Raw genomic sequence first — 21404 nt, 5'->3', positions numbered from 1 at the left:
AAACCCAGGATCCTAATACTGCATATGCACAAGTCCCCAACGGTAAATGAGAACCTTGACTTTTGGTACTTGCAGTCCTAGATCCTGATGATAGTAGCACCAGAAATAGACACTGGCCATTTGTTTCCAATTCTGGAAGAATGATGTGTGAGGTTGCAAGGAAATGGGGTAGCAGGTTTCATGGCAGTCAAGAAGGCAATACTGAGTCCCTGGCATCCCTGTGTCTGCCCTTTATTCTGATCAGGCCCTGACAGGTACCTTCAATCATATGCCTCAGCATAATCCTGACTTCACAAAACTGGACAATTTGTTAGCAGGAGAGAATACATTCGGAGAGTAGGTAAAAACCTCACTACTTCCTTGGAATCCTGAATTAAGAGAGTGGTTTAACTTGGCTAGGACTCTTCCTCTAACTAGCTCACTATAATTAAAACATTCTTTGCTTTGAGCTCTCGTACACTGATTAGGCTACCATAATTTCTCTCTGCTGGCTAGGACAGCTTTGCTCCCTCCTTTTTTCACTAATTCATACTCTGGCTGGAGCCCGCCACCCAGCATTTCTTCCAGGAACATAGCCTGTCTTTTCAGGAAGTGTCTCAGAATTGGGGGGGAAAAGAACCCTTGCTACAGTGCTACTTCCAAGCCAAGGAAAATTAATCTGTTTTCCTTTTGTTGGGGTTTTGCAAATGCCTTAGTTTTCATAATGATATCAGGGGAAATGCCATCTACATTTAGTGGGCTGCAGCTTGGGAAATGTGAAGAGTTATACAATGAATAGGGTCGCAGTGCAATAAAAAAGACTCTTGTACAAAATTTCATTGCAGTCCCTGGTGAGAAACACCAGACTGGACAACACTCTTAACCACAGAAACCCACAGAAAGCAATCTTCTCCTAACAAGAATTCAATGGTCTGATTCCTTCCTGCCTTTCTTCCTTCCTTGCATTCTTCCTTCCTTCCGTCCCTCTCACATATTCATTTCACAAGCATTTTGTGAGTGCAAGATTTGAACAAACTCTCATATATGATTTAATGTCCCTGGCTTGGAGAATTTATAATCTAGTGGGGTCCACAGGCATAAAGAATATTATTAAAAGATAATATGATGAATGCTGTGGTAGATGTGTGAACAAAGCCTATATAGGCAGAAGAGGGATGGATATAGACAGTCTAGCAAAGGTGGGAGACAGGCAGAGCCGCAGAGCGGAGTTGACATGCAATGGGATTCTGAAAGATGACTGGGACATTGCCAGATGGAGATAAGGTGCTGAGGAGAGGATATGCAAAGGCCAGCCGAACACGGTTCGTACGTAAAAAGAAGAAGCTAGAAAGGTGAAGTGGATAGAGGCCGTCTTGGGGGACTTCAACTGTTCTATAGTTGGACATTATTTTGTAGCCCAATACAAAGTAGGGAGTCAATAAAGTTTTAGTAATTCCTTATGTCTTCTCACAGTTGCCTGCTTGTCTTCAAGTTCTGCCTTTCCCAATCTCTCTCCAACTAGTAGGCACTTGTAGTCTCTAACATCTGATGAGAATGAGCCTAATCTACTCTTTCTGGAACAGTTTGCCATTTATTGACATAACAGTCAATAATTTCAGTAAGAATTCAACAATAATAGAATATTTCATATGACTTTGGAGAAGGCATTTTAAAGGACTGAATGCTGAGGATATGGAATACAGATGCCACATTCATTTTATACATGCTTGTATTATACATGCTTGTGATTATAAGAGGGTGTGTGTGTGTGTGTGTATGTATGTATGTATGTATGTATGTATGTATGTATGTATGTAATGGTACTGTAAGCATAATCATTCCTACCTTAGAGGACTGTTGTGAGGATTGCCTAGCACAGATGTTATGTGGCCAATAGTATACCTTTAATAAATTTAACTTACTGTTTTGTTGTTGTTGTTGTGCTGGTGGTGGTTATTTCAAGCCATGGGACTAGAGGTCAGTATGCAGAACTGGAAACACATGATGGCCAGAAGAGTTATTGAGTGTGTCAATTCATTTCAAATATGTGCCTAGGCATCTGAATTCTTGAGCAATATTATTTTTCACCATTTTGCTGTCAGAATGTAGTTCTCATGTGGGACCTGAGCATTATTTTTTCACACATTTGGGTATATTCCATTTTCGCAATGTGGCAGGTAGAACGCTTTTGTCTTCTAAGCTGAGGATCTAAGTATAATAGTTCATCTCTGCAGTTCCAACACTCAGGAAACTGAGGAAGCAGGATTAAAAATTAGTAGGCCAATTTGGGCCACATTGCAAGTTCGAAGTTAACCTGGACTACATAGAAATACCTGTGTTCCAAAAAAAGTACTAAAGACAGCCCAGTAATAGAATGTTTATCAAACACTCGAGGAACTCTGGGTTTTGCCTCTAGCACTGTAGGGAATGCACAAATATACAGGTAAATATTTTTTAAAGTGCCGACCTGTGTTGACGTTCGGCCGGCAAATCTGCTTTTATTGTATGGGAATATGAAACAGAAGACCCACAACAGCTAGGCCAGAGCCAAGGAGATGCAGTATAAAGAAATAAGTTGGGAGGGGCTGGATAAAGGAACAAAAGTCTGAACCCAAGAAGGAAGGGAAAAGTAAAATCAGAGGGGGAAAAAAAGCTGGGAAGGACAGGATACATAAGATCATCCAGCTGCCCCCAAACTGAACTTACAATGTTTTCTGTGTTCTCTCTGGAAGAGGGGTTGGCTTGTCCAGCATTCAGTGGAAACTTGTTGATTGACACTAAGTTGGGCACGAGTTCAATGTGAGTGTGCCTTTAGCTATTTATTTGATTTTTAAAACTTGCATCCTTTGCAGTAAGACTCTTTGGCTTCTACTGGCGCCCTGGGGCAGTAAGTTTAGATTGTTAAAATAGCAGCCATTAACACTCTCTGTGTTATGACACTGTTCTCCCTGCCCCCCTTCACAGAAACTGGGCTGGAGATTCTTTAACAAAAGTTAAAGTCTCCTCTCCACAACAAAAGAAACGGAGTCTCCTCAAAGCTGTGGCCACTTTTGCTTAACTATAACCCTCCCCGAAAGCCCTCAACTCTGCCCACCCCTGCCCTATACCCACATGTTTCATTCACTCCAGAACATGTGAACTCATCACGTTCACTCTCCACAACCCCACCCCCAAACACACACATCCCACAAGCAAGAGGGACCCCAGGGAGCCCCTTGTGCTTGATTTGCTTTCCTTTCCTTGGCTTGTTTTTATTTGAAATCAGTTTGTTAAGATGACACTGGATATTTTTTTCTTATATATTAATTGTGCTGTGAAAGTAGCAGGTAAGGACTTTCTTCTTAGTGCTGTCATGCTTATTTCTCTAAACCAGTAAGTATAATTCTGATTTTATTCATCAAACAGGTCTCTGTGGACTTTGCATACAATGCCTCTTGAGCAAATAGCCCAGGCAGCTTCTAAAAGATTTATGAATTCCTGGATTATCTAGATTATTCATAGGTCTACTTAAAAGGGAATTTTTCATGAGAGGACGGGATAGCCTGGCTTTCCTAAAGGCCCTTGGGGAAAGATCAAAAGGACAGAGACAAAGGGGACAGTGTGGAACTGCTCAGCTCCCTGAACAAGGCAATAATCGAGACCAGACCCACAGAGCCTACCACCATCTCAGAATCGGCACTGGTCACAGCTGAGCCACCACCTAGGCCTAGCAAGCACAAAAGGAAAGCTCTGTGTTCTCTGGATAACTTTGGCATGCTGTCTCCACTGGCATTTTCCAGTGGAATTCTGTGCAATAGTGGCCACCTCCCATTACAGTAGCCACAGACATGTGACTGTTGGACACTTGATAAGGTATGCAACGACTGTGAGACTCAGAAACTGCATTCAGATTGGGCTTAATGGTGATTAGTTCAGCTGTAAATTGATACAAATGACTGGTGACTGCTGTCCGGCATGGCCTCCCTCTATCGCATTCATTGGGAGCTTTTATGCTGAGTTGAATTTAGTTTTATACCTTCTATTTGTTTAGTTTGTTTAGATTGTCATAAATGTCTTAAGAGCAGACACCATTTATCCTAGGAAGACAGAAAAATCATACCTTGAAGTAGTGTTTTGTTCAGCCCTCTATCTCCACACTTGACAAATATGAGCATTTAAGAAAGACTGTAACCTACCTGAAGCCACAGTAGGCACATTCAAGCTGGAGCCTAAGTCAGCCTGCTCCCTGGATTAGGCTTCAATCACATCTTCCTTCCATTGTCTTCACCGCTCACAGCTGAGATTCATCCTTGCTCATTTGGAAATATTTTGAGACAATGTCTGTCTTTATCTCCTCATATGCTAAGATACAAAAGTTTGTTCTCTGGACAAAGGATTGTAGAGTAAGTTAATTTCTTTAAAGCAGTGGTTCTCAACCTATGGGTTGAAATTCCATAGGGGTCGCCTAAGACCATCAGAAAACACAGATTAGGATTCATAACAGTAGCAAAATTAGGCTTACAAGGTAGCAACGAAAATAATTTTATGATTGTGGGTCACCACAACTTGAGGAACTATATTAAAGGATCAAACCATTAGGATGGTTGTGAACCACTGATGTAAGGCCATATGGGGCCATTTATCTTTTACGTTCTATTTTGAGGGAAGCAGTTTGTTTCAGTGTCTTTGAATGAGCCAGGCCTCATGCTAGCTCTGCTCAGGGAGCCACAGAAAATTTGCATGTGGCCCTGGCCCATGTAGGTTTTCAGATATAGAGGAAAGGATGTTGGTAACGCTGGGTCCCAGCCCCTCTACATTCTGATTTGCCATGATTTATTGAACACACTAGTTGTCCTTTGCTAGTAACCAGAGATGCAGCACAACTCCCTCTCTTCTCTACCTTCCTAAAACAACCTAGATTTAGACATGTCCAGGATAGAACTTGGAGGAATTTATCTTCCTGGTCACTTTAGAAAGTGATACAATGTACTGACTCCAAACTAAGCCCAGGAGCCAATGCTAAAAATGAGGAGAATTCAGTGTATAGGAGGAAATAAAGTATCCTCTTATAATCCTTGCCCTCTACTCCTCCTACCCCAGCCCTTTGCCCTTAACCCAGAGCTAACCAATGGTTACTAAGCACTGGCTGAATTGAAGCAAAACCTGTTACCAGCCACCAAAGGTCAAGCTGCAGCCAGGGAGTCCTGCCAAGAGCCAGGCCCAAGCAAGGAGGCAAATAGTTTGTGTCCCCTCTGTAGCGCATGGTCTGCTCATTTGTTGGTACCACCTAATGAAGAAGCGATCTGGTCCTGAGATAGAAGGCTTCCAGGGACCCACCCAGTCCTAAAATTCTGAAGCCTAAGTATAAGCGTTGGATGCCAAGGACACTGGAGAAAGTCTCTGGAGCATGTAGAACACCAAGCCAATTGGAGTGCCTGCTAAGCCAGCCCAGGATTCCTGGCATTCCAGACACACCATATCCACCCCCAACCCCGGAGGGCAGCCAGTGGCCACAGCAGAGCCCACATCCAGCAGGCCGAGACCCACAACAGACCCTCCAAAGGCCTGCTTCCTCACTAAATGGCCTGCCTCCTCACTAATGGCCTGCCTCCTTGCTTTCTGCTGAGTTCAGGGAGGTGGACAAACTGTAACACCCAGTTTAGCCTAAGAGTCTGACTTGCTGTGGACTCTCTGGGCAGTGAATCATTTTGAATAAGCACTTAAGCAACTTTCCACTGAGTCATCCTGAGGACTGTCAGGTTCACTAATCCTGACATATACTGTGTATATCCTTTGTTCAGGTCCTGTCCCCATGCTGATACTGGGGGCTGGTTATAAACAGCAGAACGTTAACAATGTGCTTGTTGTAAATCATTTGTATTAGGACTTCCATTGCCTGCCTCTCTCCAAAAAAAAAAAAAAAGCCTGAAGCACAAAGAAAAATCTTAACCAGTACCAACTCTTGGTCTGTGTGTGCTTTTGGCAACATTGCTACCAAGAATATGTCCTCTTTACTTTAAGTGGCACTGCATGTTCAATTTCTTTTCCAGATCCTCCATGGATCTGTTTTCATTAGCTTCTTCTAGGCCAGGGGCTGGCATTTTTTTTCCTATAAATATTTTTAACATTTGCAGGCACCCTCTTGCTACAACACTGCCTTTGCAGCGTGAAAGCTGCCATAGACAATATGCAAATGATGGCTATGGCTGCCTTCCAATAAAACTTTATTTACAAAGACAAGTCCTGGGTCCATTTAGCTCACACCCCTGTTCTAGATATAAAATAACCTAAGTTGGTACATGAAACCTAGTCCCCCATGCTAGCATGCCTGAGGACCATTTAGAAGATTGGCCAGTTTTCATTCTCCTTTTAGGAAGGAGACATAGATATTGTAAGAATAGTTTTTCTCATTTTGACTATCAGAGTCCATTTCTCAAATTTGTTAGGCACACTGTAAGGACTAGATTGCTAAATGAGGGTGAATTAACAACATATAAAATTCAGAACTTAAAACACTTAAAGGTGTTCAACTCATGTTGATATGTCATTCTTACCATTGACCCTAGCTGACAGAGCCTTGAGTCCCATTGGTATAAGAAAAGAACATAGAGTAGCAGTAACTATTACTCTGATTCTTAAGTCTTTTTCCCTTGGAATAATAAATTACTTTTGCTTGTGTGTCACTGAGGAGAGGAAGTCACCTATTCTCAGGGCCTGATTCTTAGGGACAGGGAAACACAGTACTATCATGTTTCTGGACAAGAAAGTGATGTTCAATGGCCCCAATAGACACCTATTCCAAGAACTACTTTCTAGCATTCTTCTTGATGTCTTTTCTTTCCTATCTTTTTGATTGGCCTAAATGTCTCTTTTGCCTAAACCCTACCCGGCTTTCTTCATTCATAATAGCCACTGAAAGTAATACTCTGGAACACAGCTGAGGGGCCCAAATATTGGTACACTAAGCAATACTTAAAATTGTGTGTAGTCCAACCATGGCCTCTGAGCCAGGTCCTCCATGCCATTGGATCCAAGCATTGATTGTCATTGGGCACCAAGCCTGAGAACAATTAGACCTCCCATGTCTCTGGTTTTGATTTCACTTTTATTTACTTTTAGTGGGAATTTGAATCAGAGAGGGAATTCTAAGCACAATGACTCTAGGCAGTTCTTGCCTTTACTGCTATGAAGAATAGTTGTCAAGACGGAAAGGTACAGAAAGGAACAGACAACACAGGCGATGGTGATTGCTGTGTTATAAGATAGCCATGGAGGAGAAGACTATATGTGAAAATACAGACTAGCCAGGAAAAGCTAATTATATAAATACAAGGCTGGGAGTTGCTCTTTCATTGTGCTACATGTGACTCGCCACGGATCCTGGGACATTTTCGTTAGTACTCTCACCTTTCTAGGACCTCGAAGTTCCTCTGTTAGATCTTTTGCATGTGGCCCTAAGTCTTGTAGAAAGCAAGTCAAGGAAAGGTTTGCAGGACATCTGAGAGGTCAGTCTTCTAAGGCTCTTGGGTTATTTCTCACCAAGTTTTATTGACAACATTCACAAGGCTCCTAACTGCAAGGAAGTCTCTGAAACACATATGTATGGAGCTGGGTCTTGAAATGTATTTGATGAGCATGGAACATCTAGCACAAAGAGGATCCTATATGGGAAATGTACCCACTGGCTGAATTATAACATCCTGGCAATATTAAAGTATTTTCTATTCAGAGTGTACTCTGCTTCTTCATGGCGTAGGAAATTCTGCCTTTGGACACCTTTGAGTATAAAGAAATATGACAGATTCAGTTCATTGTATCTCACCTTTTTCTCTGTACTTGATGTGACCTTTAACCCACATCTAAAGGCACTTTCATGGACACAGAGGCGTGGGATGTGAATCCTAGAGACAGAAATGTGAAGATGTCATTCAGTGAAATGATAATCATGAAGAATAGGTAACTTATTCTGAATATTGAACATTCAAAAATCCACACTTATGGAAGTAGGAACTGGGGCTGGAGATGGCTCCAGTGGTTAAGAGCTGGCTGCTCTTCAGAAAAGCTAAGGATACTTCCCAGCATCTATGGTGAACTACTCACAACTGCCTACAACTCAGCTCCCAGGAGATTCAATGTTCTCCTCTGGCCTGTATGCACAAACATGCACATACTCACATACATATACATACATACACACACACACACACACACACACACACACACACACACACACATATATATATATATATATACATACATTATAAAATAAGTCACTTCTAAAGTAAAAAGCAGCCAGTAACATGGGAACAGCAAGAATAAACTTGCTGGTTTGGTCCTGTAAAACATACTACAAATTCAGTTAACCTTTAGATGGATATTCTTGGTAGTTACTTCTTAGGTTAAGGTTTTGTTTTCTATTTTTATGTTTAATTCTATTTTCATAGCAAATACTATTTGTTGCAGAAAGGAGAAATTGTAGGTATAATTTTTTGTTGTTTCATCTAATGTTAGGTTTGAAGACTGGCATTTATATAAAGCTTTCCTGGGTCCATTGTGACTTCCTAGGTAGTTGGTTTGACATGATATAGTTTTGGATATTTATATGTAAGAAACACTCAAGTGTCTAATGTCATTAAGAATAGCTAGTGCTTTGGTACCTATCTAGAGCTATTAAAATAAGAATGTTTCCCTTCTGTATATAGTATCTGAAGATAGGTTATGAACATGGCAATGACTGATTTTAGTCAAGGCTTGCTCATCCATTCTGAGGACAGAGCATTCCTTATTATGTTGGGCATTTTTCATTGTAGAATCTTTATTACTTTCCATGGTTTCTGCCTACTGAATGGGAGCAACATATCCTCCATTTATGGCAATCAAAACTATCTCCAGTTACTGCCACAGATCCCCTCAGGAAATATTATTCCAAGTTGAACCTTCACATGAAACAGTGGGTATCTTGTAGAAGTTGAGAACTATTGCTCTAGTACTAAAAGATTCATATTTACTTACTTTTGAAAATTTTCACCTTTTAGAATATTTTATTCTTTCATGATTTCATACATATATACAGTGTTATCTTTATCATACCCAACCCATATACTCTTTTTCATTCTCCCTGGCTCCCCCAAATACTTCAATGTTCCACCGTCATATTCCTTCATTTTTACTTTTAATAATCCACTGAATCCACTTAGTACTGCCTATATCCACATAGGTGTGGGACGATCCACGTGAGCATAGGGAACCTACCATTGACCACATTCCTGAATGAAAATGACTTTTCCTCTCTCAGAAGCCATCATTTGCTAATAGCTCTATAGCTGATATATAGACCTCTCTCAGAAGCCTACTCTGGAATTCAGTGCATTTTCACATGTCTCCCAGAAATGGGAGTTAGAGACAAAGGTTCTGGGTAGTAGTAACTTACTGATAAGCATGCTTGCACCTAGATTTCTGAGAAATATTGAGAGGCAGTATGAAAAAATTATCCCATGTGTTATGTCCAGAGCTTAGATTGAAGAAATGTGTCAATACTCACTAATCTTTGAGAAGGATATTTTTGATGTCTTGCATGAGATGGGCTCTAAAACCAAAGCCCTGAAGGAGTACTTCCCAAACTTGAACCTACACATGAATTACTGGTCATCATATAGTAGTGTAGACACTAGGTATAGAAAGTGGGGTGTGAGGCTCTGCTTTTCTACCTAGCTCTCAGGTGTCACCAAGGCTGCCCACCTCCATACCACTTGATAGGAGAGGGTTTGTGGTCTTAGAAACAAAGAGCTTCTCATCTGCAGGCCATGTTCATGTTCTGTAGAGGGAGTCATACTGATCTAATATCCAATAAAGTATTATTCATTAATATTTTTTGTGGTACCTCTCTCAACAAGGTACAACCAATATCACAGCCCCCCATCTTCATTCTATTAGTCATCATCTATGCCATATACAAAAATGGCTATGCACACACACATGCATATACATATATACATACTAGAAAGAATATTATGTAAGCTGACCTCAAATTCACTATTTAACTGAAAATGACTTTGAACTTCTGATCCTTCTTCCTTTTCAAGTGCTAGGATTACATATGTATCCTCATGTCCAATATTCACTGTGCTGGAGATCAAACCTGGGGCCTAGTTTATGCTAGGTGAGTACTGTACCAATTGTGGTACATCTCTAGTCCTCAGCCCTGCTTTCAGAACTCCTCTGTGTCTTCCTTTTGCAAGTTTTAAGAAGATGATTTTTTTTATTCTTTCACAATTTCATGCATGTATGCAATGTATCTACAACCCAAATCTGCTTTCTTAGTCTCCCTGGGACCCCCAGATGGTAGTGTTCTTTCCAGAGGAAACAATGAAAAGAGCTTTCGAAAACCATTAGAGTCAACAGTGTTATTTCATCCTGGTTTAACTTTGAGATATTACAACCTCTATCCTTAGAGCTCACAGACTCACAGGCCCATGCTTTCATTTCTGAGTTGACCAATCCCTAGTTTTATCTAGGCAAGAGATGATACCAGTACCTACCTGCGAGGGCGAATATACACAGGGAGAACAGACTTAACGAAGATCAAATTTGAGTCCTGAACATAGAGCCTATCCAATCACCACCGTTAATCTATAAATATTAACTGCGAACATTGATGTGATTGTGATAATTATTGGAATCCCAACCTTTAAACTCTGTTCTGTGCCTCCACTATTTGCATATGTTGAACTCCCAACAGTAACTCATTATTTGAAGTGATTTTTAATCAAGTATAGTATGATGTGAGGAATTTGAACCCATTCTTACCAGATAATTCTTCTCCTTGCTCTTCTCATAGGAATTACTTATGGAAAATAAAACTCAGACCTTATTGCTACTTTAGCCTTGGTGAATCCAGTGGTAGCTATGCAGCCTGCTTGCTTGATTAAGATCTGACTCCTGCAGCAACCTTTTCTTCTGTTAATTTCCTTTCGGCCTGAGGATAAACTACAGTATAGGAGCAACTTACATCCAATACAGCTCCCACTTTCAAACTGAAAATTTTCATTAATCTTTTTGTTTGTTTGGCTGGCTGGTAGGTTGGTTTTAGCCTTTGCATCTCTGTTTCCCAAAGAGAAGACACAATCCACAGCAATCAATCCTGGAGTTCTTTTGCACCTAGATTTCCTAACTCCATTCTTTCCCCTGCCCTATATTGTCTACTGTTACTTAAATTACTAAATTACTCTCCCTATAGTTCTAACTTTGGCTTTCCTCCTTAAGAAATTTTGTAACAAGAAAACCACGATCCCTTTTCTTTTCTATTAGCTGCTGCTGCTGCTGTTGTTGTTGTTTTAGACAAGGTTTCTTTGTGTAGTCTTTACTGTCCTTGAACTAGCTCTGTAGACCATGCTGGCTTTGAACCACAGAGATCTGCCTGCCTCTGCGGGGATCAAAGGCTCATGCCACCACTACGGACTTTCTGCTTATATTTCTAGCACAAGGGAGGTGAGCCCCTCTTTTTATGTCTAGAAGGAAAGGCATAGGATTTTCTTAATAGTGTTCCCCTTGTTCCAACAGGCTGAAGCGTGCAGCTTTTGCCCTTACCTGCCATCTCTTTCTCTGTAACCTCTGCCAATGACCTCTAGGGACAGACTACTTTCTGAAGGTGGATGCTTACAGTTTACCAAACAGAACAAAATGTGTGTTTGGGGATAATTTTTTCCATTAATTACTGGATTCTAACTCTAATTTTTCTTCCTTTAGTAAGTAGTAGGCTAGCAATAAGCTCTTTCAACCATCTTCAGACAGGTCCTGCTTCCAACTTTAATTTCTCTCCTCCAGTCATCTCAGAACACTTTCTCAAAACTACAAAATCTCACTAGATCACTTCCCTGCTTTAATCACTTCACTGGCTTCTCATCATATACACAAGAACTGCAAACTGCTGGCCTTGATATCTTAGTATCTCCAGGTGCCTGATGTCTGATGTCATCGCACTATCCTTGCAAGGACCAAACCATGGTTTCAATCATTAACACTCTACAGTATTTCATAGGGAGAGGCCTTTTCTCTTGTTTTAGATGGCTTTGTAGTAGAAATAAAAAGGTCAGGAAAGGGAAAAGACACAGGGCTTGCTAAAAGCACATGCTAGGTCTTAGCTGAAATGGGTAACCCAGGATGAGAAGTATGGACCTTAAAAACTCAGTAGTTACTATAATCCAAGAGATAAGAAATATCAAGATTCTCATAATGTTTGGATGTTAGATGTGATCCCCAGAGGGTTTTCCTTGGTGCTTTGAGCACATGAGTCCAGAAAAATGCTCGGTTGTGAGTATACATGTTTCTGTACTGTGAGACTTCTGAGATCCTTTAACGTGATGAGAGAGACATGGGGCGCCTACATTATAAATCTTTCCCCAACTTTATTTAATGGCTAGAATCTTGTTTTCACAGAACATCTTGTGGACTAGTAGTGCTCTGTAGAACAGACTTGGGAAATGCTGCTGTAGGCAATACAAAGGAATGCCTGACCAAACTCCCCACTGCCTCATCCAGATGCCTCACATTGTTTCTGTAAGTGCTGCTTGAGGGTAGTGACTAATTTGTCCATTTCAAAGGGGCATTGCCCTTCAAAAAAAAGAAAGGAAAGAAAAACCCAGTTCCCAACGGATTAGAACTAACGGAGTAATAGTAGAACTCATTTGGGGAATTTATTTGGGGGAAAGGGAAAGGCAGAGAGTGACACATGTTACCACAAACCTGTCATTAACAATTACAAATCATGCAGAGCAGGTTTAACATTTTCGTTGCTACTGCTAAGGCAGTTAGGATACCTCTGGAGAATTAGAAACCATAGAAACACGTAGTTTAGCAGCAAAGCATTAACAAACAACTGCCACATCCATGGTAGACGGGTGTTTTTGTTGTTGATGATGATGATTTTGAAGGGTTTTGTTGTTTGTTTTCTTTTAGCCTCCATGTTATGAGGGCATGTGACCATTTGAGATTGAAAAGTTAGCCTCTGAAAACAAATCTGTGTCATTTAAAACTGCTTCAGTTGTTGGACTGGGCTTCTGAGGGACGTCTCCAGCCCTCCTGTTTTTGATCCTGACTTTTAGTCCTTGTTTTGGCACTACAGATTTGTGTCCCGTTTGCATCTTGGGTCCTTACCATGTGTCAAAAGAAAAAGGATTTCCAGTTTCCTCTTGGAGGAAACCCTAGGAGATTTGGTAATGAGATTAAATTAGTTCATGAGCTGGATAATGCAGCTGATGAGCAAAGTGGAAGAAGTCTGGGCAGGGAAGAATATTGAGGTTCCCTCTGTAGACTATGCTATGAGGAGGCTTCATCAATAAACGCCCTCAGCCCACACAAGGCTGCTCTCACATACGCATCACTGTGGCTGCAGAGAATGTAGAGCAAGTTCTGTCAAGAGATAGGTACTTCTGAAGCACCCAAGCTTTCTTTGCAGCAGTGAGGGCTCCTCTTTTGCATCACGTAATAATGTGAATCTGGCAAAAACCCTTTGACCATTTTCCCAGAAGGATACATGCGTTCTCACCCACTCAAACTTCAGTAACTCACTTCATAGTCACACTTGGAAGTCATGATTCACCCCATTAATCTGAGCTTTATGTGAAGAGTCATTTGGCACCTGGATGTGTACGTTTACATCTTAATGGCATTTAAAATGGAGTCTGAATACTCAAGCATATACCACGTTTGTTCCTTCGTGTTTGTTCCCTCTTTCCATGCTGAAGTTATCAGGAGATGGAGAAAAAGAAGACATGGGCTTTATTTCCTTTGTAGTTATTTGTTATTTGGAAAATAATACAGTTAGAGTCCTTGAGATCACACACGGCAACACAAGCAATGAAGCCTAGTGACCTGAATTCCATCTACAGAGACCATGTGTGCATGCTCCCGCATATACCTGATATCAAGCATTATGGACTAGGAAGAGACAGATCATTTGAGTTACTGCAAGACCTCAGAATGAGTTTAGTAGCCCCTAAGGGCAAAGGAGGATATGAAAAAGCAAAGGGCAGTCTGGGGGGGTGTTTGGTTCTAGCATGAGTCAGAGCGGAGTTGGCAAGGAGAGTAAAGGAGCAGGGGCCTACAAGTAGAGCATTCTTCAGCTCAATGGCATATCCTCAGGGGAAGCACATTTGAGATATGTTTCATGCCCCTGGCTCAGTCATGCTGGGATGCTCCTCCATCTGGACAGGTTTGGCTTTGGGTGCTTGTCCACAAGCCAGTTGATGAGTAGCCCTGCAAGGTCATCACTGCTACCTGAAAGCCATAGGGGCCCTTGCTGATCTAACAGAACCTGAATGGGACATAGTAAGCTCTCAACTCTTATCTAGCCGTCTAGAACAGACTCAGTCCCAAATCTCCTTTTCGGATGTAATGCCATCAGTAAAGTGGAGGCAGCCATAGTCAATGGACTGTTGGCATAGTGTACTGCACCCCAGCACTTTTTGGGGAAAAGGTTTTTGTGCACAGTATAAACCCTACCATGTAGAAGCAAGTAAGAGAACAGCTCCTCTCACCAAATGTACATATACAGTTATGGAAGGGAAGGTTTTAGAAACAGAACCCAGAAAGGCAAAGCCGCAGCACCCTCATCGCTCAGCAAGCCAGTCTCCACACCAAACTCAGAACACCCAAGGTGCCGCCGAAGCCCAAATCTGTGCCCAGTCTGACAATACCTCTTCCTCCCAACCTTCCCAGCCTTCTGCCTGACGAGAAGGCATATCAGGCAGGGTCAGCTACTGCCTGACATCAGCTGAAGCACGAACAGGAACGGGATGAAAGACAACCTGCAGACGGAGTCCGGATGAGGAGGGGAGAAGTGGGATTTACCCAGGGTGTGAGCTTTCTTCGCCCTCTTTCACTCTCTCCTGTCCAGCTGCAGCAGCAGAGGACTGTTTCCCCTCACTCGGCACCTTCTTGCTTGGGACAGAGTGTTGTGTCTGTCTGTTTAGCTGAAGAGTGATCTGCCGAATCTGCTCCAGGAATTTCCTGGCCTGGGACCCCCACTGGGGGGTTGGGCCTGGGGTGCGAGCTGAGAGGCCACTTGTCTTGCTGAAGGTGTGCACACAGAGTCTCTTTAAACTTTCCATGCAGGAATATCTTCCCTGCATCAGTCTCTTTGTTTAATTCAGCAGTGTATCAGTTGGACTCCATTTCCCAAGGCAGATACTGAGGACAATGGGGGAAAAAACTGTGGCAAAGGATTAAATCCCCCTCTATCCTTGGCTGGCCTCCATTTATTTTAATATGTTACACTATTTCACTTCCTCTCTGACACCAGGGCACAATGTACCTTTCTTGTGTCTGGGAGTGCCCCATTTTGTCACCCATTTGTCTTCATTGTAGGATGTACAGCTCTTACAGTATTATTGCTTTCTTGTGTAGCTTATCTTAAGGAATAGAAGTGAATATGAATATCTACTCTTTAAAGTATTATCTAATGCATAAAATATAGTATAGAATCCATACTCATTTTATACCTTCTTCTTTTTCATTATCTCTCTGTTGATTCTTTCCATTTTCAGATTCCCTCTCCATCCTGACATCTTGCCCACTGAGGTGGCCTGATTATGTTCTGGTGCTGTATCCATGAAATATCACAAAAGCACAAGTTGTATTCAAGCTTATCTCTGACAAATAGAGTAGAGACGAGAGTAATGGCAGCAGAAAGGATGTCCTGGTTCCTGTGATTAACCCCTGGTCCTTGGAAGTCCTAATAAGCTTTGTACTCATGACGCTCTGAATTTACATGGCTCCTGACCTCGACGCTGTCTTTTCTGGGTAGCCAAGAATATGCCACCCCCAAGAGAACAGCAGTCTGGCGGTGAGGAGAATAGGGAAGAGAAAAACTAGCATGAAGGATTTGGCTTCCAGCGAGTTTAGAGAATGGTGGTACCAGGCAGGGGAAAAAATAATGTACCATAGAGTTTTTGGTAATATTTTCCAGGTACTCTGAAGAGAAGAACAAAGGATAAAAGAAAAAACACTATGACACAGCCATTCTCACTAAGATATCAGTAGTAGTGTCATTGCACAAGAGACTTTCTAGGAAAATCCAATGCATACATATCTATTCGCCTCAGAAAGGGAACCTACAACAGAACACAGTAACAGTTACACCATAGTTTAACTTGGTCCACCAATGAGTTTTCACTGAGGTTACCAACAGGAGTATGGTGAGGATTTCCTTATGGGAGCAGAGATGACTCAAAGGCATTGGTAATATATATTAAAAATCAACAATAAGAAACAAAGGCAACATGGGTGACAACACTCACTAAAGCCACATCCTTGGATCTTTCTGCAAAACTTGTATACAACGCAGCAAGTCCAAGAATCCCTTTTCTGCCACTATCTGGCTAGGACCTCTTCCTCCAGCTGTTTACTCTTTTAGTAAAGCAGGGCAGGGGTTTTCAGAATTTTATAAGCATCAGCTTTCCCAGACATGTGACAACATCCTAAGGCTTACCTCCTTCTGGAGGGGGTGTTTTGATCCCCAGGAAAGTCTGTTAGATTGCGAAATCTAACTGCAAAGTGACAACCATTTACGAACAGGATGAATCTCCCATAGCAGTGTTTTAGACTTCAATAACAGTAAAAGTAGTAATAGATATTTAAGGTAAGGAAGTCTTCTCTAAGCCTCTCAGAAAATAGAGTTCTGTTCATTTATAAGGTCATTCCTCATGTAAGGAGAGGGAATCAGCTTCTTTTTTAGTCCATTTGTAACAATATGTCTCAATGCTGGTCTTTTTTCCCACTACTTCTCATAGTGTTTTGTGGGAATTTAAGTAGAAACAGGGGACATAGAGAGAGACTAGAAGCTATGCAGCCTGGATACTTTTATTGTAGTATTCTCCTGAGGGGTCCTGGAGCCAGCTTGGGTTTACACTGATTTCCTGCCAGTTTTCAGCTAGGAGCACTGAATATGTTCCAAGGATAGTTGGTTCAAAGCCCAGCCACCTCAGAAAGTCTGGGAAAGGAAAGGATAAAGACTGGGGTGGCTTTTCTTGCTTATGTGGTTGGGAAGCATGCTGTATTGGCCCTATAAAGATTTAAGGGGAGATTTGAGACATGTGCCCCATTCTTAGATAGAAAGACACAAACAAGGCAAAGTTGCTTGTGCAACATTATAAGGAATTGATACTGTGCTGCCATGATGATTCATAGATACTATTCTAAAGCTTTAGCACCTGTCTGCAAAAATAATGCACACTCGAAGGCAGAAAAACTGCTTGTGAGTCTCCTCTCTACTGAGCAGCTATGTAACATGTGTCAAATCTTTTGTTGTTATCTGTGGCTTCATTTTCATAATTTTCTCCCCCAGACCAGTGAGAATGGTAGAAGAGGAAATAGATACTGAGATAGTTTTGTAGCGTAATAACTGGTAGAAGCTTAACTATACTTTCTCTCGTTTTATTTGATTTCCCTTCTCCCCTATCTGCTGCTGCCTCCCCATATTCTATTGAGTAGATTAGTAGGCGCCAGTGCCGCATTACTCAGAAGACTACTGCAAAGAAGACTCTGGTTATACATCCAGTGGGAAATTTATCCCTGCCACTGATGCCATTGAGGACCAGTTGAAATTTATCTACATTCTTTTGAGGCTAAATATTTCCAAAGGGTGTGTGTGTGTGTGTGTGTGTGTGTGTGTGTGTGTGTGTGTGTGTGTGTGTGTGTGTGTGTGTGGTGTGTGTGTTCCAAAGAACTGCCAGCTTCCGTAAGAGTCATGGCAAATACTGTTTTGTATGTCATTGTACGTTTCCTTTACCACAAAATTCTGAGATGTGGAATAATTAGAGCCCAGGGCAAATGGCCCCTGCTCCTGTCCTTTCCCCAGAGAGTTCCTCATTTCTGCCAGCTGCAGCTGTCTGCTTGTATGCACACATAGGCAGGGCCAGGGAGTCATGGCACAGACAGAAAGTCAATTAGTATGAAATAAAATCTTTCTTAAAGAGTTCTTGTTTTTAGACAAAATTCAGGAATTATCCTGACATGCTCTAAGGGTCATGGATAAGTAATTAAACATCGGAGGGAGGAACAAATCAAGGTTAGATCAACTTATACAGGAAGGTAGAAAACAGTTTTTAGCCAAAATATTGAAGTTGATAAAAAGTTCAGTTTTGCGGGTATTTTAGGACACAGAATTGTAATAAGACAGCATAGCTTTCATGGTTTGTTCGTTTGTGGTTTTGTTTAATTAAATGACCCTTTGCTTGCCATGGGTTTTAAGTGATTGGCACTTTTCTTGATAGTGGATAAGAAGGAATTTTAGAATCAACTATCAGTCAGTATCCTGGTGCCGCCAATCACAGGTTGGGTGACCTTGGACAGAGAAATTACTTGTTGTGGTACTGCACATCAAACATGAAGGCATGTGCTCTACCACTGAACTATGCTACAAACCCAAGTCATTAAATTTCTTAATTCTTGATTTCCTCATCTATAAAATCGGCATGATTGCGTACACATCAGAATGTTATTGGTGAAAAGCAATGACATAATATACTTAAAAACACCATGTGCTGAAGGGGCCCATGGCTTCAGCTGTAGGAGAGGAGCCCCTTGGTCCTGTGGAGGCTCGATGACCTAGAGTAGGGGAATGCTAGGGCAGTGAAGTGAGAGTGGGTGAGTGGTTGGAAGCACCCTCACAGAAGCAGGAGGGAGGGGGATAAGCTGGGGGGGGTTGCAGAGGGAAACCAGGAAGGGGGACAACATTTGAGGTGTAAATAAATAAAAGAACCAAAAATAAAAAAATAAATGTAAAAAAGAAGTATATTTGTTGTACCTCGAGGGGAATCTTTACAATAAACAGACATAATATTAAAAAATACCATGTGCATAATGTCCACTTAGGACTCAATGAATGTTGACTATTTTTACATTATGATAATAATGACAGGTATTGTTATTATTAGCCTTTATCATTTTTACTGCATCTTGAGAATGTCAGTTTGTTTTTAGCAGTTATAGTGATGTGTAAAATTAATTTATCCACATAAAGTGGACTCTTATTCATTGCGTTTTTTACTGATAAAATCACCCTAGTCCCTAAGCCTCTCTCTAATGAAACCCACGGCTTCTGTTATTTCACCTTTTCCACCATCCTGTGGCAAATACTTGCCACACATCAATGACCTTGGAAAATAATCATTACTATTTTGCTATACATTCTCTGTATGTGCATGTATAAATGAGGAGAGAGACAGAAAGACAGAGACAGAGACGAAGAGAGACAGAGAGTCAGAGGCAGACACAGAGATCAAGAGTATACATACACATGCAATATAGAATATACTGAAGGAAACCCAGTGAAAACTTTCCAGAGATCATTCTCTATAAGTTAACTCACTGGATGAATTAATTTTCTGCTCCTTGACAGTTGATGCCAGACTCTGTCAAGTAGAAACACATGAAAGAGATTCAGTATTCAAAAAATAATATATACACACGTGTAAATATGTGGTCAGAAAGTAAAATTAGTTTCAGGACACGGTGTGTTTTGAGTCTCCTTTTCGCTGTTTACTAGTTTTGTTACATCAGTCAATCTCATGATGTGCTTCTCTACAATGAAAAATGAAGATAAGAACCTAACATGGCCTGGCATAGGTGGTTATGAATCTCACTCTCAATAATGTATCTGCAGCCTCTTTGTAATGGTTTACTATGTGACCATAGAGTACAGACACACGCTCCAGAAGCATTCAAGTTCCAGATTATGTGCTTTAGACATCAGATGCCTTGAGAGGTCCACAGCGCTGGCTGGAGTCTTTGTACAACCTTGGGGAGAAAAGGAGATGAGAGTTGAACCTTTATAGGCAAGAACTTCAGTGGGTAGGAAAGATCAAAGGAAGAAGGCTGTCTTGGTGGAGGAATTAATAAGTAACAACAACAGAGACCAGCAGAAGTTAAAGCAAATGCATGATAAGCTATGTAGAACATTACAAGAGATATTGTTTCTAGAACAGTTCCAACAGACAATAGATGGTTCTTCCGAAGGCCTAAGAGAAGACTAAATACTAGTAGTATGGACTCCTTTTAGGTAAGTCAGTATTTTATCCATGCTGGACCAAGTTCAATCAAGGCAGGGCCTTGTCCTCATTTCTCTAGTGCTTATGGTAGTGTTCAGCACATAGCAAGTGCTCAATAAATTCTCAAAAAGGCCAGATGGTCAGCTGTGATTTTGCTGTGGCTGTTTTAACCTCTGGTGCAAGGGTTGTTTTAACTCCGTCTGTGTAGCACAGCCCCACCTGCTGTCGAGAATTAGGAAAGTTATTGCAGTGATGCCAATACTTGATGTGTCTTGTTTGTTTGTTTTCCTCCTCCACTCTGTTCCAGAAGACTCCTTACCACCGATGAACAATAAGGTGACCAGCAAGTCCTGCGAATACAATGGGACCACCTACCAACACGGAGAGCTCTTCATAGCTGAAGGGCTCTTTCAGAACCGGCAGCCCAATCAGTGCAGTCAGTGCAGCTGCTCGGTAAGACCCTGCCTCCCAATGCCCCTGCCACTCTGTACCCCGATAGGGAAGTAGCCACCTCTGCATCTGTGTTTTCACGGAAGCTGACACTAGAAAATGTTTGAATGAAGATGCATTCGCTTGAAACCGTAAGTCTCCCTGCTTGTCCAAGTTTGAACAACTGTCAAAGATGTCCAAGTTAGTTGGCTTACAACCATAAGAGTGCTAAAACGAGTGAAGATGAGCTGTTTGATTTAGTCGCCATGCACTTTTCCTAAGTGTTTATACCACCTAGCCCTTCAGCTGAAGGACTTGTAGCTATTGAAGTCCTGGAGATGTCATAGGTATAACACTACTATTGCTTTAGGTAGTCATTCCCAATTTTCTACAATGAGAAAGTTATGTTAGTGTCTGATCACAGTGATTCCAATGCACTGTCACTGCGCATACTTTATGAATAAAATCTAACACCTATAACCATTCCTAGTTGTTCAGTACAGCGAATGTTAGCCTGAACAATAAAATACAGTAGGATGAAGCACAAGAAGGGCAAACAATGGATTCTTAGAGCTAGTGGATTCTGGGAAGGGGGGCATCAGTTTTAAGGACATGGATCCTAGTAGGTGACTCATTCTCCCAATGGATGTACCCTTATGACCCTGAGTATATATGAATAGTGCAAATGGACTCAGTGGCTTAAAAGAAAGGATAAGATATTCGGAGGGGTTGGGAATGGGGTGAATTGGGGGGAGTTAGGGGAGACGTAAGGGTCAGATGTAATCAAAACACATTGTATGCATGTGTGATAGTCTTAAAGAATTAGTAAAATAATTTGCTTTTAAGAAAATAAAGTATTAGAGGGCAAGGCTAGAAGATTGCCCCAAGTTTGAGAATAGGCTGAGCTACGTAGCAAGAACTTGCTTCAAAAGTGACAGCAGAAAGATAAATAAAAAAATTAAACTGGAAGGA

The 21404-nt window shown here is 41.4% G+C and overlaps 1 protein-coding gene across 2 annotated transcripts in view; it reads left to right on the top strand.

Annotated features, from left to right (window-relative positions):
• Nucleotides 1-21404, top strand: part of Chrdl1 (chordin like 1) — a 100355-nt gene that overhangs the window by 40689 nt on the left and 38262 nt on the right. The window contains exon 5 of one of the 2 annotated variants that reach the window (XM_032890224.1): nt 20314-20456. In XM_032890224.1, coding sequence (XP_032746115.1) covers nt 20314-20456 — 143 coding nt within the window. Of the gene's footprint in view, nt 1-20310; nt 20457-21404 lie in introns of both variants that reach the window. The other variant, XM_032890225.1, reaches the window with a different exon arrangement.

Source organism: Rattus rattus, chromosome X, assembly GCF_011064425.1.
Source record: "Rattus rattus isolate New Zealand chromosome X, Rrattus_CSIRO_v1, whole genome shotgun sequence".
Lineage (NCBI taxonomy): Eukaryota > Metazoa > Chordata > Mammalia > Rodentia > Muridae > Rattus > Rattus rattus.
The sequence above is the reverse complement of the archived record's forward strand: the minus strand, read 5'-3'. Positions and strand labels throughout refer to the sequence as shown.